We start from the raw sequence: 22,988 nt of genomic DNA, 5'->3' as shown, positions 1-22,988 counted from the left end.
TTTTTGAGAAATGGGCTCACACACCGGAAGACACTAACGTTTCTCTTCGTTAGAGTATGTGAATTACAGTTTAACCCAAATGTTTGTAATTGTGAATCTGTTAAAATTCAATAAATCGTCTATCAACAGTAAGAAATTATTAAGAAAGTAAGAAATTGTTTTATTTCATAAACTATAAGACAATGAAGAGAGTTTACTTCGCTTTTGTTCTTTTAACTTAAGCGTTCAGGATCTGAACCCATCTGCAGACGATTGTGTTTCTTGAATCTCTTGTAATCATCGAAAGTCGTTGTTTTGTGCTTCAGTTTTTGCTCGAGTTGTACCATGGATGTTTTAAACGATCAATATTTTTCATGCTCTTTTGCATTTTCCTTCACATACAGAAAAAGTTCAAGGTGTTCATGTCACTGTGCTGCACATTTACGCTTGACCACCTGTAACAGTACAGGACACACAGTGAGGAATTCGTGCAGCTTTCAGCTCAGTGCGGAGTCCAGAGGGAGGACTCGCTCGCTGAATGATCTCTCAGGAAATCCTGGGTGAGATTCAAAAGATTAACCTGGCTTTCTATGAACACGAGCAAAGAGTTCTCACTCAACAGAAGATTGCGATGTGAGTACAGTAATATAAAACACCTGAAGATGCCAGGGATTGAACCCCGGGCCTGTGGAGCAGTAAGTGACTTGGAGCGCTAATGTAAGAGATACTCACATAAAGTGCTTTTACTGACCATATTACAAATCACAGGAAGTAAGGTCTTAAAACATTGGGCAGTAGTGGGATTTAAACCCACACGCCTGAGAAAGTGGAGCCTAAAATCCAGCATATTAGACCATTCAGCCACACTACCTCTGGCCCCCTCTCCTTTCCTCACATTGCTGAGTATAGGTGCCTTCATGCAATTGAGCCAGGTTTGAATCCCAGCCAATGCATCTCCAAATCTTTTCAAATAAATCTGTGATCTTGTAGCACATCCTCTGAAACCAGCAATCGAAATTGGAAACGTCTTCTTCAACACTGAAAAGCTCAATTAGGACGAAGCAGTTATACACAGGACAGCAGTACCATATGTGTTCTTGATTGATTCAGACTCGTTCTCAGTGGTTCTTGCTCACCAAATAACTAAAAAGCTGAGGAAGAACGCTACGAAAAATACTAATCAAAATACAAAATAATAATCATTATTAACCAGAAACAGCAGAAAAACTGGTCACATTTGTGATTATGTCGCTTCTCTGCTTCAGCAAGGTCAATAAAGGACTCTCTGAAAGTAGTGTGGTGTCTCCGGGGGATAGTTTATGTAAACGAAGGTAGTACTTACACCACACTTTACTGTCCTCAGATCCGTGGCGTTTCTTCCAATAACTGTCTTCCTAATACAGTCCGTAATCCGTTCCCTTAGTCCTGATCCGTTCCGAGTTCCAAAAGTTCGTAATAAAGCCAATCTGCGATGTATCCTAAACCTGTGTCCGTAATCCAAAATCATAAACCTTTCTCCTTGCAGTAGTTCGTTGTTCTCTTCCAAGTCGGTCCATTTTATTTTCTCCGGACAGCTCATCTTCTTCAGATCGTGTAGAGGGGCGGCCACGGCTGCAAACCCTGGGATGAAACGTCGATAGTAATTTGCCAGTCCCAAAAACGTTCGAATTTGCTTCTTGGTAGCTGGTTTGGGCCAGTTCTTGATTAAGTGTACCTTCTGATCTTGGGGCATGATCAATCCTCTCCTGATCGTATAACCCAGGTAATTGGCTTCCCTAGCCCCCAGACAACATTTACTTGGGTTGGCCGTTAATCCTGCTGCTCGCAACGCTCCAGTTACTGCTTCCAGGTGTTGTAGATGTTGTTCCCAGGTTGTGCTGTGGATTACGACGTCATCCAAGTAGGCGGCTGCAAAATTCTGATACGGTCTCAGAATTCGGTCCATCAATCTTTGGAATGTTGCGGGAGCGCCATGCAAACCGAAGGGTAGGACCCTATACTGATATAGTCCCTCAGGTGTGGCAAAAGCGGTTTTGGCTTTATCTTCTTTGGCCAGCAGCACTTGCCAATATCCCTTCGTAAGATCAAGGGTGCTGATGTATCGAGCGTTACCTAATCGCCCGATTAGTTCATCTATACGGGGCATGGGGTATGCATCAAACCGCAAGATCTCATTTAACCTTTTGAAATTGTTGTAAAATCGAATAGTTCCATCCGGCTTTGGGATCAGAACTATCGGGCTAGCCCACTCACTATGGGATTCCTCGATTATTCCCATCTCCAGCATTTTTCCCACCTCTTCTTTAATCAATTTCCTTTTGGCTTCTGGTACTCGATACGGGGGTAGCCTTACCTTTTTCCCTGATTCCGTGACAATCTTATGTTGTATAAGGTGGGTTCGACCAGGTGTCCGGGAAAAAACATCTTTGTTTTGGTTTAGGAATTCTTGTAGTTCCTGTTTCTGTGCCGGAGCCAGGTCTCCCACGGCTACCGCACCCGTTTCTTCTTCCAGAGGGTCTGGGGAAAAGTTGGTGAGCAGAACTTCGGAGCCATGCCATTTTTTCAGCAAATTGACGTGGTAGATTTGATGCTGCCGTCTTCTGTCATGTTGCTTGACCTTATAGTTGACTGGCCCCACCTTTTCCACCACTTCATAAGGTCCCTGCCAGGATGCCAAGAATTTACACTCTGGGGTTGGAACTAGAACCAGTACTCTGTCCCCAATCTGAAATTCCCTCGCAACTGCTCCCCTGTTATAAATTTGTTGTTGTTGAGCCTGGGCTTTCTCCAGGTTTCCTTTCACTATGGGAACAATAACATTTATTCTTTCTCTCATCTGTTCCACATGCTCAATGATAGTTTGTAAAGGGGAAGGTTGATGTTCCCACAATTCTTTGACCACGTCCAATAGGCCCCTTGGTTTCCGAGAGTATAATAATTCAAAGGGGGAAAATCCAGTCGAAGCCTGCGGTACTTCTCGAACCGCAAACATGAGATACGGGAGCAGCTGATCCCAATTGTTCCCATCCTTTTGCATCGTCTTCCTAAGCATGCTTTTCAGGGTCTTATTAAAACGTTCTACTAGACCATCGGTTTGAGGGTGATAAACAGAGGTTCGGATCTGCTGTATACCCAGTAGCTTACATAAGTCTCGCATGACTTTAGACATAAAAGGTGTACCTTGATCAGTTAGGATCTCTTTAGGAATTCCGACTCGAGCGAACAGTTGTACTAGCTCCCTAGCTATGTTTTTGGCGGTGGCAGCTCTCAACGGAATGGCTTCGGGGTACCTGGTAGCATAGTCTACTATTACTAAAATATACTGGTGACCTTTGGTGGTTCTGATCAGGGGCCCCACCAAATCCATCCCAATCCGTTCGAAGGGGGTTTGAATAATTGGGAGGGGAATCAAAGGGTTCCTATAATAAGGTTGTGGCACACTTTTCTGACACTCAGGGCATTCCCGACAGTACTTCTCGATGGCCTTATAGATCCCTGGCCAAAAGAACCTAGAGAGGAGTCTCTCAGGAGGGGGGGAAGGGCTGTGGAACTATATGCATCCTTAGCATTGGCGTATAATAAGTCCAGTGTTTTGTTTTCTCTGGTCGGGCACTTAACAAACTGGTGGAAAGTAGGCAGAGTGGTGGAAATAGATACGTGGTTAAAGTCCCCTGAAATAGCTATAAAAGCGCTAGGGTGCTTTGTTTTTAGCCTGGCTGTGACTGTGTTTATGACGTCACGCGCTACCTCTGCATTTGCCGTAGGTGGAATGTAAACAACGACAAAGATGGCGCATGTAAACTCCTGCGGCAGATAGTAAGGACGCAGTCCTATGGCTACCAGTTCGATGTCTGGGTTACAGACGCGCTCCTTAACATGAGTATGTCCAGGATTACACCATCTGTTGTTGACAAGCACCGCGAGCCCCCCTCCTTTCCTCTTGCCGCTCTCGGTGTTTCTGTCCGCCTGCACCGTCTGAAAGCTGCCGATGGTAACATTCGAGTCCGGAATAAGTTCCTGCAGCCACGTCTCGGTGAAACACATGATACTGCATTCACGATACTCCCTCTGGCTCCTCACCAATGCTCCCAGTTCACCCATATTGTTCGCTAAGGACCTCACATTTCCCAGGATGATCGAAGGAAGGTAGGGTTTAAATCTCCTTCTCTTCGCCTTTCGCCTCGGCTTCTCCTCCTCAGCTCCTCCGGCACCAATGGCTTTTCTCCAGTGAGTAGAGCCAGACGCGCTAGCGCGATCAGCTGGTCCCGCGTGTAGACAATGCCTCTGTAGCTATTGGCATTAGATAGAAAAAGAGGTACGAGTATCAGAAAAAACAAGAAAAAGTTTCTCAGCTTCCTAGTATCCATTATGTTGTGATCGCAAATCTAGTTGCCGGCAAAGGTATGAAGAAAAAACACTAACACACTAGCATTTACTAACTGAAAGAAACAAAAAGACACAGAGCTGCTGTAGCAGGCTGCCACTAACACGGCGGCATCTTGAATTTGTACCAGTCTGAGCTAGTATTGTCCTACTCCCCACCTCACAACCTTCGCTCTTCTAATTCTGGTCTCCTGTCTGTCCCCCAAGCCTGTCTATGGGTGACAGGGCCTTCTGGTGTGATGCTCCAAAGCTCTGGAATTCTATTCCTAAGGATGCCAGAGAGTCACCTTCCCTGAGCACAATTAAATCAAGACTTAAACCTTCATTCAATTGCTTTGCTCTTCCACTGTATTCCAAACCCTTATTGTAATGGTGTAATTCTGTTGTCTCCTCTCATTGTGTATTTTTTTTCTGTAGAGTGCTTTATTATTTATGTACACAGCAAGCAAATGTTCTCTTTCACAGAGCACACCATTAGCATTAAGCCTTATTAGCTACTAGCCAGCAGCCACAGTGGCAACCCACTGAAGCTAATCAGGTGTGAGCCTGGTCAGTACCTGGATAAAAATAATAATAATAATTATTAATAATAATTGCTTACACTCATATAGCGCTTTTCTGGACACTCCACTCAAAGTGCTTTACAGGTAGTGGGGACTCCCCTCTACCACCACCAATGTGCAGCCCCACCTGGATGATGCGACGGCAGCCATAGTGCGCCAGAACACTCGGATCGGAGACTCCTGGGAAAAACTAAGGTTGCTGCTGGAAAAGGTGTTAGTGGGGCCAGTAGGGGGTGCTCATCTTGTGGTCTGTGTGGGTCCTAATGCCCCAGTATAGTGACGGGGACACTGTACTGTAAAAAGGCGCCGTCCTTTGGATGAGACGTAAACCAAGGTTCTGACTCTACATGATCATTAAAAATCCCAGGGCGCTTCTTGAAAAGAGTAGGGGTGTTACCCTGGTGTCCTGGCCAAATTTCCACCTGGTCTTTACCCATCATGGCCTCCTAATAACCCCCATCTCTGAACTGGCTTCATCACACTGCTCTCCTCCCCACTGAGAGCTGGTGTGTGCTGAATGTAGGGCTGGGCTATGTGGCCTACAATTTAAATCATGGTATAATTTTAATTTGTAATTTTGGACAGTAATGATATATACAGATGCAGCCATTCAAAATGCGCGGGTGATACCGCATTATTTTCCGGTACGCTGTACGGAGTCTACCGCAAGCTACCGGTAAATAACACGAGTTACCGGTAAATACCGCTAGTTACCGTAAATTCTCCTATAATACGACAAGCAAAATAATAGTATCCGGAATTTCCGCAAGGTGGAGCTAATAAAGCTCAACCTCTCATGTTTGAGCTGTGGCCATCAGTCTTTAACGAAGATATTACTAATAGTATTAATAATGAATGACCTTGGACAAGCTGTCAGTGTAAACTCAAAGTATTGCCCTTGTCAACATTCTTTTTTTCATTGACCGTCTTTGTAAAAGTAACACCACAGCATTTCGCAATCACGCATTTGTTTCCAATCATGCAAAGTACAGTGATTCACCATGCCTTTCACATGCTCATAAAAGAGATTGATTTAGGAACATAAACATATTACCGTATGCAAACTGTACTGTATACAGTATGTATATGTATATTTAATGTCTTAATTGTGCCCGTTTAAGTATTGAATATTCATATCTAATTTTACCACTGAAGGGAAATCTTAGTAGCTGAGCATAAAAAGAATAGGAGCATACTGCAACGTGTGTGAACGCCATAAACGATATTAATTTTGGAACATAAACATACAGTATATAGCTGGTCTTGGTACTTTAAAGAAAAAAAATACACACCAGTATTCCATTTCTCCCTAAACATTTTAAGCTTCGAAGTCTTTAACTAACGTGATACCGGAGTCAACAAGCATACTTTTAGAATTTAGATTAAAAGGGAATATAATATGGAATCGTGTATCTAAAGAATTTAATAACGGTATTATTATATTCGTGTACTGCGACAGGGCTGTGTAGGGCTGTTTTGCCTCCCTATTCATGTGAGTTCCCCTGTAGCCTACTGGTCTAGGTGCGTGACTAACAATGCACAGGTTGTGTGTTCAAATCCAACTGGTACTGGACTTTTCTTTTAACAAACATTTCTTCGAAAAAATAGAATAGCGATATTATGGACAATCAATTGACTTTTATATTTCAAAATATCGCAACATGATCGATTCTAAGTCATTTTTGATAACAATGAATAGTCACCTTCTTCCCTTCTGACAGCGGTTCCTGCTTCTATTGTGTGTGTGTGTGCAACAGAGTAAATTTTTAGAAATGGGGGCTGGACAGTATGCGTTACAATATAAACATTTATATTGATTTAAATCGTGTTCTGATTTAAATCACAAACGTGTGTTTAATTATGTGTTTTTTAATCATAATCAGGCTAATGCATTTCTACATTTTCTGTATGAACCAGCTTAGAGGTTCATACAGAAAAACAGCTTGTGTTTAAATTGAGTGTAAGGTAATTTTACTTACACTCAATTCCCTTACACAAAGCAGAAGGGAAATCTTCTGCCCCTTATGCAAAACCCTTATGCAAAACCAAACCCTCCTCCCATCCCAGTTTACCCTCTTTATCATCCTCAAAATCTACCTCGGTTTTCAACTTAAAGCATTACTGCTTACATGGTTTTTGAGGGGGAGGTGTCTTTCGCTGGAAATCTCGCCTGCCTCCACTACTCAACCCCCCTCCCTCCCGGAGTGCTGGCTGTGACGAATTAAACCGGTCTCACAGGTATTCAAAGTAGGAAGTACAGTGTTAAGTGGTAGCTGGGCTACTCCCTCAATAGAATCGCTTTAACATGCTAATGCATTGGTTTAACAGTACGCTGGGCAAACGTTCCAAGGTCAAATTCTTCCAGCACGGGGGTACCTTTAAAGCGGAGACGACGGCACCGAAATTTTTTGGCGTGCCTTCTCTTTAAAGCTCTGGCCAAATATGAAGACAGTACGTACAGTTATAATTCAAACCGAATTAAAAACTACACATCCCAGTTACCATGGTGGTGCTTGTGATCATTGCGTTTAACCAACGAAACAGGGCGAAAAATCAGTCACATGACTTTGGGGCAGAGTTTCGAAAGTCCCTTAAATACATTGAGCACAGCTTTCTCACCACTTAAGATTGCTTTTGATACCATCCTTACACAAAGCAGAAGGGAAATCTTAGTGCCTGAGCATAAAAAGAATAGGAGCATACTGCAACGCGTGTGAAGTCCAGAACACGATTTAAATCAATATAAATGTTTATATTGTAACACATACTGTCCAGCCTCCATTTCTCTATAAAAATTTACTCTGTTGCACACACACACAATAGAAGCAGGAACCGCTGTCAGAAAGGAAGAAGGTGACTATTCATTGTTATCAAAAATGACTTAGAATCGATCATGTTGCGATATTTTGAAATATAAAAGTCAATTGGTTGTCCATAATATCGCTATTCTATTTTTTTGAAGAAATGTTTGTTAAAAGAAAAGTCCAGCACCAGCTGGATTTGAACACACAACCTGTGCATTGTTAGTCACACACCTAGACAAGTAGGCTACAAGACAGCTCGCATGAACAGGGAGGCGAAACAGCCTTACACAGCCCTGTCGCAGTACACGAATATAATCATACCATTATTAAATTCTTGAGATACGCGATTCCATATTATATTCCCTTTTAATCAAATTCTAAAAGTATGCTTGTTGACTCCAGTATCACGTTAGTTAAAGACTTCGAAGCTTAAAATGTTTAGGGAGAAATGGAATACGGGTGTGTATTTTTTTCTTTAAAGTATCAAGACCAGCTATATACTGTATGTTTATGTTCCAAAATTAATATCGTTTATGGCCTTCACACGTGTTGCAGTATGCTCCTATTCTTTTTATGCTCAGCTACTCAGATTTCCCTTCAGTGGTAAAATTAGATATGAATATTCAATACTTAAACGGGCACAGTTAAGACATTAAATATACATATACATACTGTATACAGTACAGTTTGCATACGGTAATATGTTTATGTTCCTAAATCAATCTCTTTTATGAGCATGTGAAAGGCATGGTGAATCACTGTACTTTGCATGATTGGAAACAAATGCGTGATTGCGAAATGCTGTGGTGTTACTTTTACAAAGACGGTCAATGAAAAAAAGAATGTTGACCAGGGCAATACTTTGAGTTTACACTTACAGCTTGTCCAAGGTCATTCATTACTAATACTATTAGTAATATCTTCGTTAAAGACTGATGGCCACAGCTCAAACATGAGAGGTTGAGCTTTATTAGCTCCACCTTGCGGAAATTCCGGATACTATTATTTTGCTTGTCGTATTATAGGAGAATTTACGGTAACTAGCAGTATTTACCGGTAACTCGCGGTATTTACCGGTAGCTTGCGGTAGACTGCGTACAGCATACCGGAAAATAATGTGGTATCGCCCGCGCATTTTGAATGGCTGCATCTGTATATATAACCCTGACCCGTGCTGAGAAAGGCAGAGAGATACTGATACTCTAGACCGGTCAGGAGCTACAACAGTGCCTCATACAGACAACTACAGGCCACGGACTAAAGAGAAGCAGTTCCTTCAGTCTGTTAGTGTGGGACACTCCTTTTGGATTAAAAAAGACTCTGTTCCTCCAGCTTGGCAGTGTGGGACACATCCTTCAGACTAAAGAGACTCAGTTCCTTCAGACTGTCATTTTGGGACTCAAGACTAAAGAAACCCCCTCCAGAGCCTGTTCCTTCAGGCTCAGAGCTGCATTATTTTAGACACAGAGGGATGGGATCCTACCCCTTTCCTGTCGACATGTCTGTCTGTGCTTTCAGCGCTTGGAGGAGTCAGGGACAAACAAACAGGTTCTGAGGATCCTCAGGGAGAAGAGGCCATGCTGCCACCTCATGCCCTTTCCTGGGGACCGACTGCTTTGGAGTCAACAGGGAACCATGCAAGGTAAAAACCGGACAGTTCCACTCCCAGAGCAGCTGCCCTAATCTTGTAGACAGGTGTTCTGGTCAACCACAGGGAGGTACTGTTGAGTAGCAAACCAGCTACAGGTAGCTCCGGGTGGTAAAGTTCTGCAATGCTGTGAGTTTGTTAATGGCCTGGAAGCATGTGTGGTACAATGCAGGGAGTGTTTGGTGTGGAGGGTGGAAACTCAGATTAAGGAAGACACGTTGCCATGGAAACCACACCAGACTTGAATAGGTGAATGAACTGCAGCTGTAGAAGTGGTTTAAAAGGGGGGGGACATCCAGCAAGAACATAGTGTGGCTGTGGCTGCAGTAGTGAAAGGACAAATGTGGAGGCTCTGCTGTGGGAGAGCCGGGCTGAAGCTTGACAGTAGCGGCTGTGAGCTGCTGTGAGCCCCTACTAGTCGGGACGATGTTAGAAGAGTGTGCCGCCATGTCTAGTATGAGTGAATAAAGAATGATTCGCTGATGAATTAACCTTGTGAGGGGGTGGAGACGAATGACAATTCCAGCGGGGATTATGAGAGGAATAGCCTGCGGGGAAAAGAGTGAAAACGTCAGTCTGTGAGGAGACTGACAGAAGAAACTGAGCTTTATGAGATCATAGAAAGATTTAAAGGGACAGCATCCTGCTAGTGTGTGAGAGAAGGGCTGTCGTGTCCACTGTATGTGTGAGTTGTGAGTTAGTGTGTGTGGATCAGAGAGGGTTGTGTGGTAGAGGGACCCTCCCCCTGGCAATACATTGTTATCGGGGAAGCGAGTGGGGTCTATCTAGTTGCACCCTCTGGGTGATAGTGCGGTGGTGGCTGGGCACAATGAAGTGAGCTGGCAGCTACGTAGGTGTAACACAGTGGTGCGCTGGCAGCTGTGAGTTCATTACCTAAAGGTGTGAGAGTGAGAAACCAGAGAGGTTGTGAGTGTGTGTTAGAGAGGGAAAGTGTGTTGGGTCTCGGCACAGTGTGTAGTGCCGAATAGACTCTGTGATGTAGGTAGTGTGAGCTTGTGTGAGCCACCAGGTTGTAACTCAACCTGGTGGCGTCAGGGGAGGACATCATGGCTGGAGGTGGACCTGGGAATCTGAGGCACCTGTTGAGTGTGAAACAGTGACCTAATGGAGTAGAAGCATGAGGCTCTGTGTTGGGGTCTGGAAGCAGGAGGTTCCTAGCAGTGAGGAGAAACGGATGAACTGGAGACTCTGAAGTCACAGGGCCCAGATGTAATGGATTATGGAGTTATGTATCCTGCTACCTCAATGATGTGGTTAGTGTGATTGCCACCTTCAGTGGAAAGTGTGTGTATGATAAAGAAAAGAAACCCCAAAGAGCTTATAAAGGAGTGTGACAGGGAGAATGAGAGCCTGATCATGCCCAATGTGGTGTTAACTACCCCCATGGCACCACACAGGTTACAAACAAGAGGAGGACATCCAGCTTCTGTAGTAGATAGCAGATCATTGATCTGAGAATCTCATCCAGCTGGATAGCTTGTGTCACACTCTCACTGCTCTTTGTGTAAAGATGCGCCTTCTGCTCTCAGTTTTAATGCACTTGTTTCCATTTGTGTCTGGTTGGTGGTTTAGTGTTCATTTTGAGGAAATCCACTGGGTTGCATGTGTCAGAGTTTGTGAGGATTGTGAATAGCAAAAATTAGTAGTCTAGTCTAAATTCAAGACTAGCTTCTATTACTCATTTGTTTTCTCGTGTTTTTCTAAGAAATGAATGAACAGTTTCAGCACTGCTTGAAAGAGTACATCAACCACATTGTCCAGGTCCTGCAGACAATACAGTCAACTGTGACAGGAAAGACACTGGCAGAGATATTCAAGGTAAGACATTATTCATTGAACCAATCACCAGCCATCAATACACCACTAGGGTAAAACACATCAAAGATCATGTTAAAAAGTTAAAAACCAGTACAGTGCAGTAAAGCCCTATGGACTACAAGCCATACAGTGGATACAGTGTGATATGAACTGTTAGTTGTTCTGATGTGTTGTCTGTCAATTATTGAGAATGAATTCAGAAACCTTATTCATTTATTACAAAAAGTACAATACATTTCTCTTGGTGCAAGTATTGACATAAATTCCAATAACACAAAAGGAATATATATATATATATTTAATGGCACATTCTACTGATATTTTCTGTAAATATACACAGTATTAATTTTACATTTTATTACTTAACTGTGTGTATCGTTAAATTGTACATATCACTTTTTATCTGTAGATTTTGTTTTTGCACTACAAATGAAGATATACAGCTGATCACAGAGGAGGGATGAGAGAAGTGTCCTTGTTTATAAGAGTTATGGCCTGGGGGAAGAAGCTGTGTAGGTGTCAGTCCCAATTTGACAGAACTGGGGGTAACTAGCACCTGCATAGCCTGTGATGGAAACTGTGAAGCTGTGACCCCACACTACACAATGAAACCACACTGAACTTGTTCTTGTCTTCACAGGAAGTGGCACATGTGATTCTCACAAGCACATACAGAATTTCCTCTCCTGCAGAGGTGTGTCCCTCTCTTCCCTGCTGACCCAGAAAACCTTTTCAACTGTTCTCTGTTCCTGTCTTCAGTTCCTTCAGACTCAGTTCCTTCAGCCTGTCAGGATAGATCATTCCTTGAAATGTGTGTTTCATTCCAGAACATCTCTATCAATGTCAATTAAATCGGTAACTCCTTTGCTTCCTCCTCCAGCTAATCCATGCCCTCAACAAGCTCACTCTCCGGCATGTGAAGCAGGAGTTCACCATCTTTCTGAATGAGCAGGTAACAGTGTGTGAAAGTGTGTGACAATGTTAGTATAAAGGTGTCAGAGAGTGTGTGTGTGCTTGAACTCCTGGGCTTGTTGACCTTGCTCCCCCTTTCTTCAGAGAATGATCATCCACAACACCACACAGGGGATGAGGAGGACTGTGGAGCTGAAAGAGGCTGAGCTGAAGGCCCGTGTGCAGGGTGAAGTCAGTCAGCAGGATTTCCAGAAACTCTTGGAGATCCTGGGCTCTGAGCGTGAGACATTCCTGAAAGAATATACTCTCCACATCATCACGAGGGAGAAGCAGGAATTCGCCAACTTTCTGAATGAGCAGGTGAGTGTGTGTGTGAGAGTGTGTGTGTGTGCGTGTATGAAACTGGGGGGGTGTGAGACTGTGTGTGTGCATGTAAGAAACTGGAGGGGGGAGGGTGAGAAACAAGGAGGGTGTGGAAGACTGAGTGACATGGGTTTAGACAGTGACGATGCGCAGGAAAGGTTTTCTGTTTGCACCTAAGACCGCTGTCTTTCTGCAACTAAAGCCTGTATTCAACTAGAGATAAATGGCATCTTCCTGTCCTGTTTTGTTTATGCTTGAAAGACTTCTGACACTGTCTTTTCCCTGTATATTTTTTTGATATGTTAAAGTCTAGCCTACTTTTAATGTATAAGGAAAGTGTAACTTCAGTTAAGTGAGCATATCTTACTGAGTGCTAGGAGAAACCCATTCTCTGTGATATGCTCCCCTTCGGCTTATTGAATTAAAGATCTCTGTTTGACAATCTTCTGACAATCTTGTCTGGAAAGCTGAGTGAAGACTGAGTTTTTTTCTTCGAGGGTTTGTGAATGAGAAACAAGGAAGGTTTGTGTGTGAGAGTGAGAAACATGGAGGGTCTGTGAGTGATGAAGAAGAAGGGTATGAGAGTGAGAAACGAGGAAACAAGGAGGGCGTGAGAGTGTGTGAGAAAGATACAAGGAGGGTGTGAGAGTGTGTGAGAGAAACAAGGAGGGCATGAAAGTGTGTGAGAGAAACAAGGAGGGTGTGAGAGTGTGTGAGAGAAACAAGGAGAGCATGTGAGTTGTGTGAGAGAGCCTGAGGAACAGTGAGCCCGTCTCCCAATAATGCTCCAGCCGCCTACAGTATATGTCAATATTATATAATATGTCTTTGTTGTAAATGTCTGTAACATGTCTGTAGATTTTATTTTACTTCTATTTTTTGTTTTGTTCTATGTTAATTTTATTATTTTTATTTGCTTTGGCAACACTGATTGTACCCATCGGTCATGCTAATAAAGCACCTTGAATTGAATTGAATTGTGTGTGAGAGAAACAAGGAGGGTGTGAGAGTGTATGAGAGAAACAAGGAGAGCATGTGAGTGTGTGAAACAAGGAGGGTGTGAGACTATGTAAGAGAAACAAGGAGAGCGTGTGAGTGTGTGAAACAAGGAGAGCGTGTGAGTGTGGAACAAGGAAGGTGTGAGAGTATGTGAGAGAAACAAGGAGAGCATGTGAGTGTGTGAAACAAGGAGGGTTGAGAGGCTGTGTGCGAGAGAAACAAGGAGGGTGTGGGACTGATGAAGAAGGGTGTGAGTATGAAACAAGAAGTGTGTGTGTGTTCTACTTATAATCCTTCTGTTTTCTTTTTTTGAAGTATATTATTCGGAGACGAAATACTACAATGAAGGGCAAATACATATAGACTTCCATAAGGTTCCATGCAACAAGATTTGTGTAAACTAGTTTTCCAAGAGCATTTTTAGATTGCAGGCAGAAGACAGGGTACTCCCAGCATGGGAAGCCAATTTATCTACCAGCATGTCTTTGGACTTTGGGAGGAAACAGGAGCACCTAGAGAAAACCCACATGAACACAGGAGAACATGTAAACTCCACCCAGATAGAGCCCCAGGACCAGAACTGATATGAAGGCACCAGCGGCGCGAGACAGTGATACTAACCATGGGTCCCCTCATCTTTCTGAAGATTTGATATTTTCACACTCCTGCTTTCAAGCTGTTGTGCAGCAATGTCCTCTCTGTGTTTCTATTTCCCCTAATGTTTTCATTACAGTTCAAGTCCTGTGACTGCTAGAGGTATTTCAAGAACCTACTGGTTCTGACTTACAGCATACAGCAACAGAATTATCAGTTATGATCAGTAAGAATTTCTTTATTTTCCATTATTGTTACTACAAAGCAATCCTACTTCTTGTCTGTCACAATATCAGGGAGCAGGGTGTCACAGGGAGGGCAGGAGGGGTGCCCAAGTTAGTTATTTTAAAACAGAACAATGGCTCGGCCACAATAGCACTCAGGTGCAAAAGTGATGATTTATTAGGACAGTGCTCCCCACAAACGAACAAACAATTATATATAGTGGAAAAGTAAAGAAATGAAACAAATATACACAAAAAATAATAAACCCTTCCTCTGATAATTACAAACCAGGAGTCCCAACACACTTAGGCCCTATCAGCTCTCTCACACAGCTAAGTACAAATAAACAGAAAATATAACGTTAGCCCTTCAGAGTTTGTGTTTGTGTCTGATTTACTACAGATAACAGGAAACCGATTTCAAAATAAATTCTCGTAATGTTTTGCGTGTATGAAATGGGAAACTGCCAGCCAAGCCACGAGGGTGCACCCTCATGAGCTAGCTAACTGACAGGAAAGTGGATGCACAACAGGTGTAACTTGTGGGATAATGTGTGTCGTGTACTGTACCGTCCGTGGACGGTGAAAGAGATCCCTCTGGATCAAAAGGACCTAAGACTTGAAAGATTTGAAAAGGTTCTGCTTGAAGTCAGATCTTACTGTCTCTGCGCTCTATGTGTCTTAGATACTGAGACAACCTGACTTCCAGAAAACCATTTACTCCTCTGAAAGCTCATGTAGAATTAATGGCTCGCTCCCAAACCTCAAGAAAGAAACATTACCCAAAAATGTTCTCAGACATCCCTACAAAGGTTCACCTTGCAGACAATATTGCGAGGAACTGAGGATCCTTTGATATGTTAAAGTCTTCCAAGGAGGGTGTGTGTGTTAGGGTGAGAAACATCGAGGGTGTGTAAGAGGGAGAAACACGGAGGGTGTGAGAGTGAGAAACAAGGAGTGTGTATGAGAAATGAGGAGGGTGTGAGTGTGTGAAATAAGGAGGGTGTGTGAGAGTGAGAGTGTGAAAGAAACAAGAAGGGTATGTGAGGGTGAGAGAAACAAGGAGGGTGTGTGTGTGAAATGAGGAGTTAGTGTGTGAGATTGAGGGTGTGAGAGTGTTTGTGTAAGAGAAACAAGGAGGGTGTGTGTGAGAAACATGGAGGGTGTGTTAGTATGTGAAGGAGGGTGTGAGAGTATGAGAAACAAGAAGCATGTGAGAGTAAGAAACATGGAGGCTGTGAGAGAGTGTTTGTAAGTCACATTGTCTGTGTATTTTACTGGATGCCACTGGGATGTCTTCTGCTTGTTTCTGGGGTATTTTGGGGTTGGCTCCTTTTTGTTTCTGGGAGGACTGTGCAGTTCAGAGGGCGTAGTGTGTTGCCCTCTGCTCTAAAGTGGCCCTGTGCTCTGTTTCCTCAGAGAAGCATCATGCCCGTCCCCACACAGGGGATGAGGAGGACTGTAGAACAGAAGGAGGTAGAGCTGCTGTCCCATGTGCAGGGTGAAGTCAGTCAGCAGGACTTCCAGGAGCTCTCACAGTTCCTCTACTCTGAGCGAGAGAAGTTCCTGAAGGAGTTCATTCTCCTGCAGGCGCAGCAGGAATTTGATGGCTTTCTGCATAAGCAGGTAAATATATGATTGTGTGTGAATATTTTAGTTTATAGATGTGTGTGGGAGTTCACAGGCTTAATTGGGGTACCTCGTGCTTCATTCTGGGGTGTCCTGATGGACACTCCTTGTTTCTTTGTGTACATTTGCATTCTGTTAGGACACCCAGAGCCACCAGAGCATAGGCTCTTGTCTCCAGGGTGTTCTGGAGTAGTCTTCTGCTTGTTTCTGGGGTGTACTGGAATGTTCAAAAGATATATGGAGCTATCCTTTACTCTGAAGTGTACTTACCCCTCAATGTTCTGTAGAGCAATAACATGCTGAAATGTCCAAAGAAGATGAGGGACATGTTGGAGGTAAAGAAGACAGAACTGCTGGACTATGTAAAGGACAAAGTCAGCCAGTGGGAGTTTGAGGAGCTCTGCGAGTACACAGCCACTAAGAGTGAGAAGTTCCTGCAGATCTATCAGATCAAGTTTGGCCTGACTGTGGGCTGTGTGGTGACCATACCTGTGCTGACCGTGGCTGGGGGTGTGGCTGGAGGCGTGGCTGGGGCCTTCTTGGTCGGGGGCGCTATAACTGTGCAGGCTGGGATCGCCACAGGAACTATAGTCGGCACTACAGCCAGTGTATGGGTGGGTAGAGCAGCGTCAGCCGTCTACGAGCGGATCAAGAGGAACAGGCCATAATAGTGATACCTATCCTCTCAAACACTGAGCCACGGCTGGTGAGAGAGGCACTGCACTCTTTATCTTCAGGTGTCCTGTCTTGACTATGGCCACAGCTACAGGGTGCACCAGTGCAGACAAGGGAACCACTGTGCACTGTGCAGATGGGTGAACGCCAGGGGGTGCTACAGCATCTGGCAGAGTTTTCAGTAATGAGGAAATATCCACCAGTAGCCATTCCTGGTGCTGACTCTCTGTCCACAGTGTCCACAGAGCCCAACATTCCCCTACAGAGCTGGATTCACACCCTGTACATTGGCCTTCCTGCATGGGGGGGTGGGTAGGAATCCTCTGGATTACTCTCCCGCATTCAAGAGACAAGTCTGCTTCGCCTCTTACAGAGACTCAAAACCAGAAAAAGCCCTTAAACATTTTTCTTACTCACTGGTGCAGAGTAACTCCTCAGGTCTACAGTCTTAATTAGTGCAGGTTAGCTCTTCTCAGGTCTACAGCTAATAGGAAATATGAGCCTGCCCGACTGGTCTTTGAACTCTAGTGCAGAGAGGACTCCTTATGTACTTTGTGTCAAGCTGATTTTGACTTTCAGAGATTAAAGTCATATTACATATCCCGGTCGTCTGTGTTATTTCAATCTGATTCTATGTCAAAAAATAAATTTCCCATCAACTTTGAAATATCTCTGTTGTGTATCTTAATAAAGAGCCGTTCTTATATTATTTTAACTATTTTATTAACTACACAGATCACGCCCTTACACCATATATTCCCGCCTTCTACTCTCTCGTTCTGTTGTCTCGCAATGTCTACTCACTAAACTACATCCCTTCCTTTGTTATTTTTAAAGTCATAACTTTACCATACAATTGTAAAAATTCTATATCAACAAACAGTAAACGGTTATTAACTATTACAACAAAATGTATGTAAAACCTTCCATTTCTATTCAACACCTACAACTTTTTTTTTCAACTATTTCTATGCGTACCCACTCAAATTTTAGTTCAATTTCTACTTTAGTCACTTCTAAATATCACCTCATTTCTAGCAGTCTAAGCAACATCTACTGTACATAGATAACACAAACAAAAAAGGGCAATTTAACATTTGGAGAGCTATGCAAGTCTTATATTTTTAAATGTCTCTGTAACAAGCCGGTTTCCTGATAACCCTGCCACTTCTGGTTGTTACTTCACTTCTGGGCAAAGTTACTTGCTTTCCTATGGATGTACTCTCCACTGTCTGAGAACTTGGCACTTCCTGCACGTCAGAAAGTCCAGTATTCTCAGCATTTTCTGTTTCTGCAGATTCAAAATCAAGATCCAATGGAGGAGCGTGTTGAAGATGTTTTACATTTCTCATTATTTTTGAGCCATCTTCCACATTCACTAACTCAAAAGACTTACAAGAGCTGTTTCTCAATAACACATAGCGAGTGTCTTTGAACTTGGCATCCAATTTACCGTTGTCTAGGCCAGCCACAAACACTACATCACTGGCCTTGAAGTTGTGATCCCTTTGATCGATGTGTCTCGTCTGCATATAATTTCATTTTGTGTGCGTACTCCTCATGATGTCTATGGAAATCTTTTGTCTTTTGAATGTCCCTTGGCTCTTCTTCTTTCTTTTCCACGTTTGGTAGTTTAGTCCGGATATCACGTCCAAAGATACGATTAGCTGGGCTTTCTCCAGATGCCCTGTGAGGTGTTGATGAATAAGCCAGCGGAATCTTAGGGAGTTCCTCTCTCCATTTTTTTCCTTCTGTCGCAGCTGCTCTCAAGGCCTTTTTCAGGTATCTGTGATAATGGCAAAATTTAAATCTTTAAATTTTGCCATTACTGCTCGGATAGTAAGGTGATGCACGGATGTGTTTAATTCCACAGTTAGTCAGAAATGATTCAAACAACTGTCCTATGAATTGCCTGCCATTATCTGTTACTACCTCTAGTGGATAACCAAATCATGCAAAGATGTTCATCAGCTCTCTAATAACTGTGGCTGAAGATATGTCTGATACAACAACCGCCTCAGGGTAAGAGGTATAATAGTCTATGAGAGTCAATATGTATTCATTCTGAATGGGACCTACCAGATCAATGCCCAATTTTGTCCAAGGCCTTGGTGGTAATTCAAGTGGTTGGAGAGGTTGATCCTCCTACAATGGCTGATTCAACACACAAGTGGAACATATTCCTGACTAGTCTTTCAACATCACTGTCCATGTTGGGCCAGTAAAATTTCCTTCTCAGGTACTGTTTTGTATGAACCACACCCTGATGTGTCTCATGTGCTATTTTCAATGCTTGTCTGATTTTTGTTTTCTGTAACACAATCCTCTGTCCTCTTAAAAGCAGTCCATCATATGTAGATAACTCCAACCTACACCAGTGGTATGGCTGAAGTTCTTCTGGAATTGGATTAGGCCATTGTCCTTTTTCCAATATGGACATCAACAATTTCAATGTGTCATCTTCGTTTGTTGCTTGCTTAAGTTCCTCAAATGTCAGTGCATGCAGTTCATAAGTGCTGATTGAAAGCACTCTATCAACATAGGTGTCTACATAACCAGTGTCTTCTGTGTCTGGTAAAGGAAGATGTGTTAATGAGTCTGCGACACTGGTTTTCCCTACTATGTGTTCAATTTTGTAATCTCAATCCAAGTCTTTGTATCCTGGGTGGTAACAATGTTGCCTTTTTGGGATTGAACATGTAAATGAGGGGTTTATGATCTGTTTGAAGTGTGAACTTGCCTCCCCATAAATATGTCCTAAAATGTTCCACTGCCCAAACACAACCCAAGGCTTCACGCTCTATTTGCGAGTAATGCCTCTCTGTTGGGGTAAGTGAGCGACTTGCATATGCCACTGGCTTGTTCTGTCCATCTTCTTGTCTTTGTAGGAATACTGCTCCAAGCCCTACAGGACTCGCGTCACTGATCACTACTGTTGGTGCATCTAGTTTGAAGTATGCCAGACACGGTTCAGTTACAAGTGCTCTTTTCAACTCGGCAAAGGCTTTCTCAGTTTCCGATGTCCATTCTCACTTCTGTCCATTCCTCGTTAGTTTTCTAAGGGGTTCTGATATATCCTCATAATTAGGAATGAATTTCATCAAAAATCCACAAGTGCCTAAGAACGAGCACAAAAGTGCAACATTCTCAGGTCTCGGTGCACTGCAAAGAGCTGTCACCTTTTTTGGGTCTGGTTTTATTCCTTCTGCAGTGACCAAATGTCCCAGTATCTCGATCTCTTTCAGGCCAAATATACACTTATCTTTATTTAAAGTTAAGCCTCTGTCTTGGAATCTTTGGAATACTTGCCTGAGCCTCTGTTCTAGTTGTTCTTCATTTTCCGCATGTACTACAACATCATCCATATACCATACAACATCTGGTATTGCACACAACATCAAGTCCATAGCCTTCTGACTAGCCTCTGGGGCACTAGACAAGCCAAAAGGATCTTTTCTGAAAAGGTAACAACCCCTGTGTGTGATGAAGGTAGTCAGGTGTCTTGATTCCGGGGCCCACTCAACTTGCCAAAACCCTTTTCAAGCATCTAACTTTGCAAAAACTTTGGCTCCTTGCACTGCTTGCAATATGCTGTCAGCCGTTGGTACTGGATATCTCTCTCTGATAACTGCTTTATTCAATTCTCACAGATCCACACACAGTCTCACTTCCTTGGTGTCTTTTTTAGGCATTATCAGAATATTTGAGATCCATTCTGCATCTTCATTCACGTCTTCAATAATTCCATCATCCAACATTTTATCTAACTCCTGATTAACAGCTTCTATCATTGGATAGGGTACTCGTCTCAGACTTTGAGCTACTGGCGAAACTTTCTCAACTACTGTAATCTTGTGACTGTAACCCTTGATCTGTCCTAAACCTTTAAAGAGTGACTCATATTCCTGTGGTAAGCGCTTAAACCTCTCTGAAGACTGGTCAACCGCATTGACAGTGTCTCCTACATTCAGAATCTTCAGATCAAAACATGCTTTTCTTCCCAACAACGCTTCTACATTTCCTTCAACTACATAGACTTTGTCCTTTATTACATTTTTCTGCCATTTCAGCTGTGCCTCGAAGTAGCCAACACACTTAAGTGGACTAATTTGTGCATAGGCATAAAATTTCTTCTTAGTCTGCTGAAGTTTAGTTCTGTGTGCAAACACTTTCTTTAAAAGTTCTACTCCAATGAAGTTTCTTTGACTTCCTGTATCTATCACCATTTGTATCACTTGGCCATTTATTCGAACAGTTTCTTTACCTTCAGGGTCAATGGAATTAACAAATTCATCTGAGTCTGAAGACGGTTCTTGAAGTGCTCGCAGTTTTGTCCCTTCCTTATTTGTATTAAATTTCTTTTCCTGATGGGAACCGTCTTTCTTTCTACACACTCGTGCATAATGTCCTGTTTTCTTACAGTGTAGACATTCTGCTGTTCGCGCTCCGCATTCATCTGCTTTGTGCGTTGTTAGTCCGCACCTGTAACATGTAATGTCAGCCGTCCCCTGTTCTTCTATATCTCTAGCATGACTGCGTCCTGCTGCTCGGCTTTTGTTTGTAAAGTATGGGCGAGCGCCCCGTTCAGTGTCACTGTGGTCAGAAAGCATTCTTGAATTTGCTTGAGCTGCTTCATGAATTCTAGCGACTGTAAGAGCTCTTTCTAAAGTCAGTCTTTATCCTGCAGCAATTTATAGTCTCTTATGTGCACATTTTTCCACAAGTTGATCTCTTAACATGTCAGATTCCAATACTCCAAAGTCACACGATTTAGCCAGTCCTCTTAGTGCAGTCACAAAAGCATCAACAGATTCGTCCTGAGACTTCTCTGCCTAAATTTATGCCGTTCCAAAACCACATTTCTCCGCGGTGTAAAGTAAGCGTCTAAGGCAGCTACAGTCTGTTCATATGTACCTTTTTCTCCAGGGAGGTTGGCGAAAATCCGCTGCACGGGAGCCCCGATACAGTGCAGTAATGTAGCACGTCTCACGGCATCCTGAGCTTCTGTAGATCCACTGGCTATTTAAAAAAAAACTGTACGGCTCCATCCATATCTTGTATTCCGTATACAAATCCGGTGCTCCGAGGTTCAGTAGAAGCGGTGGAAAAAGCTGGGCATAAGCAAAGCTTCTCGGCGCGGCTGCCTTATCTTCCATGGCGCAAGCTAAACGAAAAGTCCGAAAATTCAGAAGTTCGTTTCTACCAGCAAGAAAACTAAAATCTGCAGTGTTCTGCTCGCTTTGAATCCGTCAAGCACTCATCTCTCGTCGCCATAAATGTTGTGTATCTTAATAAAGAGACGTTTTTATATTATTTTAACTATTTTATTAACTACACAGATCACACCCTTACACCATATATACCTGCTTTCTACTCTCGTTCTGTTGTCTCGCGATGTCTACTCACTATACTACATTTAGCAGGATTTCTTGTTGCAGTTGAGCTCAAAGCTGGAGATGATCTCCATATTCTACCGCAGTAACTAGTCCGAAACGTAGGACACAATACACACTTTTTAAGTGAACTCAGATTGTTAAAAAATTAAACCACCGATCTGTCACAGAAACGTACCCCGGTCTCCCGCGCAACAAGCGGGGGTACTCAGCACTATACTAAAGAGGAGCGCTTGTCTGCAGCTGAGCGTCAGCTCTGTTTACTGTCAGCAGTCATTTCCTCATTTCCAAAGACTTTTTCACCTGCCCTCAGCTTTTAAAGACGGTCATAAACGCTCAAGAAGTAATTCATGTCATTTGGAAGTCTGTTTCTGTTGTCTCAGCTCTTGATAAAGAAAAGCCGTGCGTGGGAGACTCCCTCTCTGAAGAAGTTTGCCGTCACCCTGCGAGGGAGAACCAACTGAACCACTGAGACAGTTAACATTAAACACGTGAAATGCGAGATGTTGTGATTTTTTTCCCGCTTAAGGCTTCTATCGTTTCTACTCTAACGAGAAAGACCTCTTTATTATTAGTGAGATTTTAACAAACGTCTCCAGGGTTAACTGCGACCTGAACGCAACGCCTTAGACCACCAGCCATCTTGCCTGTGGTACTAAGAGCAGCGCTCAATAAAAATGATCAGAAACCGAAAGCGCTTCTTATGCGGATCAGTATATTCCGATTCAACTGGTTCTGCAGAAGAAATAAGAAAAGCCGAACTCAAAGCACTGTGTTGCCATTACGGGTACTCTGTCTGCAGCTGCTTTAAGATCTACTCACACCGTGTTGCCATTAAGGCTACCTAGTTAAAAAAAAAACTTATCGTCATCTTTTTGAACGTGATTATTAGACACCCGTTAAATCTCCACCGAGGTTTCTTGAGAGATCTTCAGCGAGCGAGTATTAAAAAACTACGTCGCTTCCAACCTCTGCTTTCACTG

At 43.1% G+C, this 22,988-nt stretch overlaps 1 protein-coding gene and 1 long non-coding RNA gene across 2 annotated transcripts in view; both read left to right on the top strand.

The window, feature by feature from the left end:
* LOC148637978 (uncharacterized) overlaps positions 1 to 22,988 on the top strand; it is a 130,388-nt gene that overhangs the window by 64,900 nt on the left and 42,500 nt on the right. The window lies entirely within an intron of this gene.
* On the top strand, positions 9,121 to 17,279 carry LOC148637982 (uncharacterized). The gene is made up of 7 exons (XM_088623415.1): positions 9,121 to 9,371; positions 11,104 to 11,216; positions 11,857 to 11,910; positions 12,097 to 12,168; positions 12,273 to 12,488; positions 15,728 to 15,934; positions 16,225 to 17,279. The coding sequence occupies exons 1-7, from the start codon at positions 9,320 to 9,322 to the stop codon at positions 16,603 to 16,605; spliced, it is 1,095 nt and encodes a 364-aa protein (XP_088479541.1). The 5' UTR covers positions 9,121 to 9,319; the 3' UTR covers positions 16,606 to 17,279.

The sequence above is a fragment of the Lepisosteus platostomus genome, unplaced genomic scaffold (assembly GCF_059453375.1).
Source record: "Lepisosteus platostomus isolate fLepPlt1 unplaced genomic scaffold, fLepPlt1.hap1 Scaffold_101_H1, whole genome shotgun sequence".
Taxonomy (NCBI): Eukaryota; Metazoa; Chordata; class Actinopteri; order Semionotiformes; family Lepisosteidae; genus Lepisosteus; species Lepisosteus platostomus.
This window is presented reverse-complemented; position numbering and strand designations above follow the sequence as displayed.

Coding starts and splice junctions, on each gene's coding strand:
- LOC148637982 (XM_088623415.1), top strand. CDS start 9,320: ATGCCCTTTCCTGGGGACCGACTGCTTTGGAGTCAACAGGGAACCATG. Junction 9,372..11,103: donor TCAACAGGGAACCATGCAAG/GTAAAAACCGGA, acceptor TGTTTTTCTAAG/AAATGAATGAACAGTTTCAG. Junction 15,935..16,224: donor ATGGCTTTCTGCATAAGCAG/GTAAATATATGA, acceptor AATGTTCTGTAG/AGCAATAACATGCTGAAATG.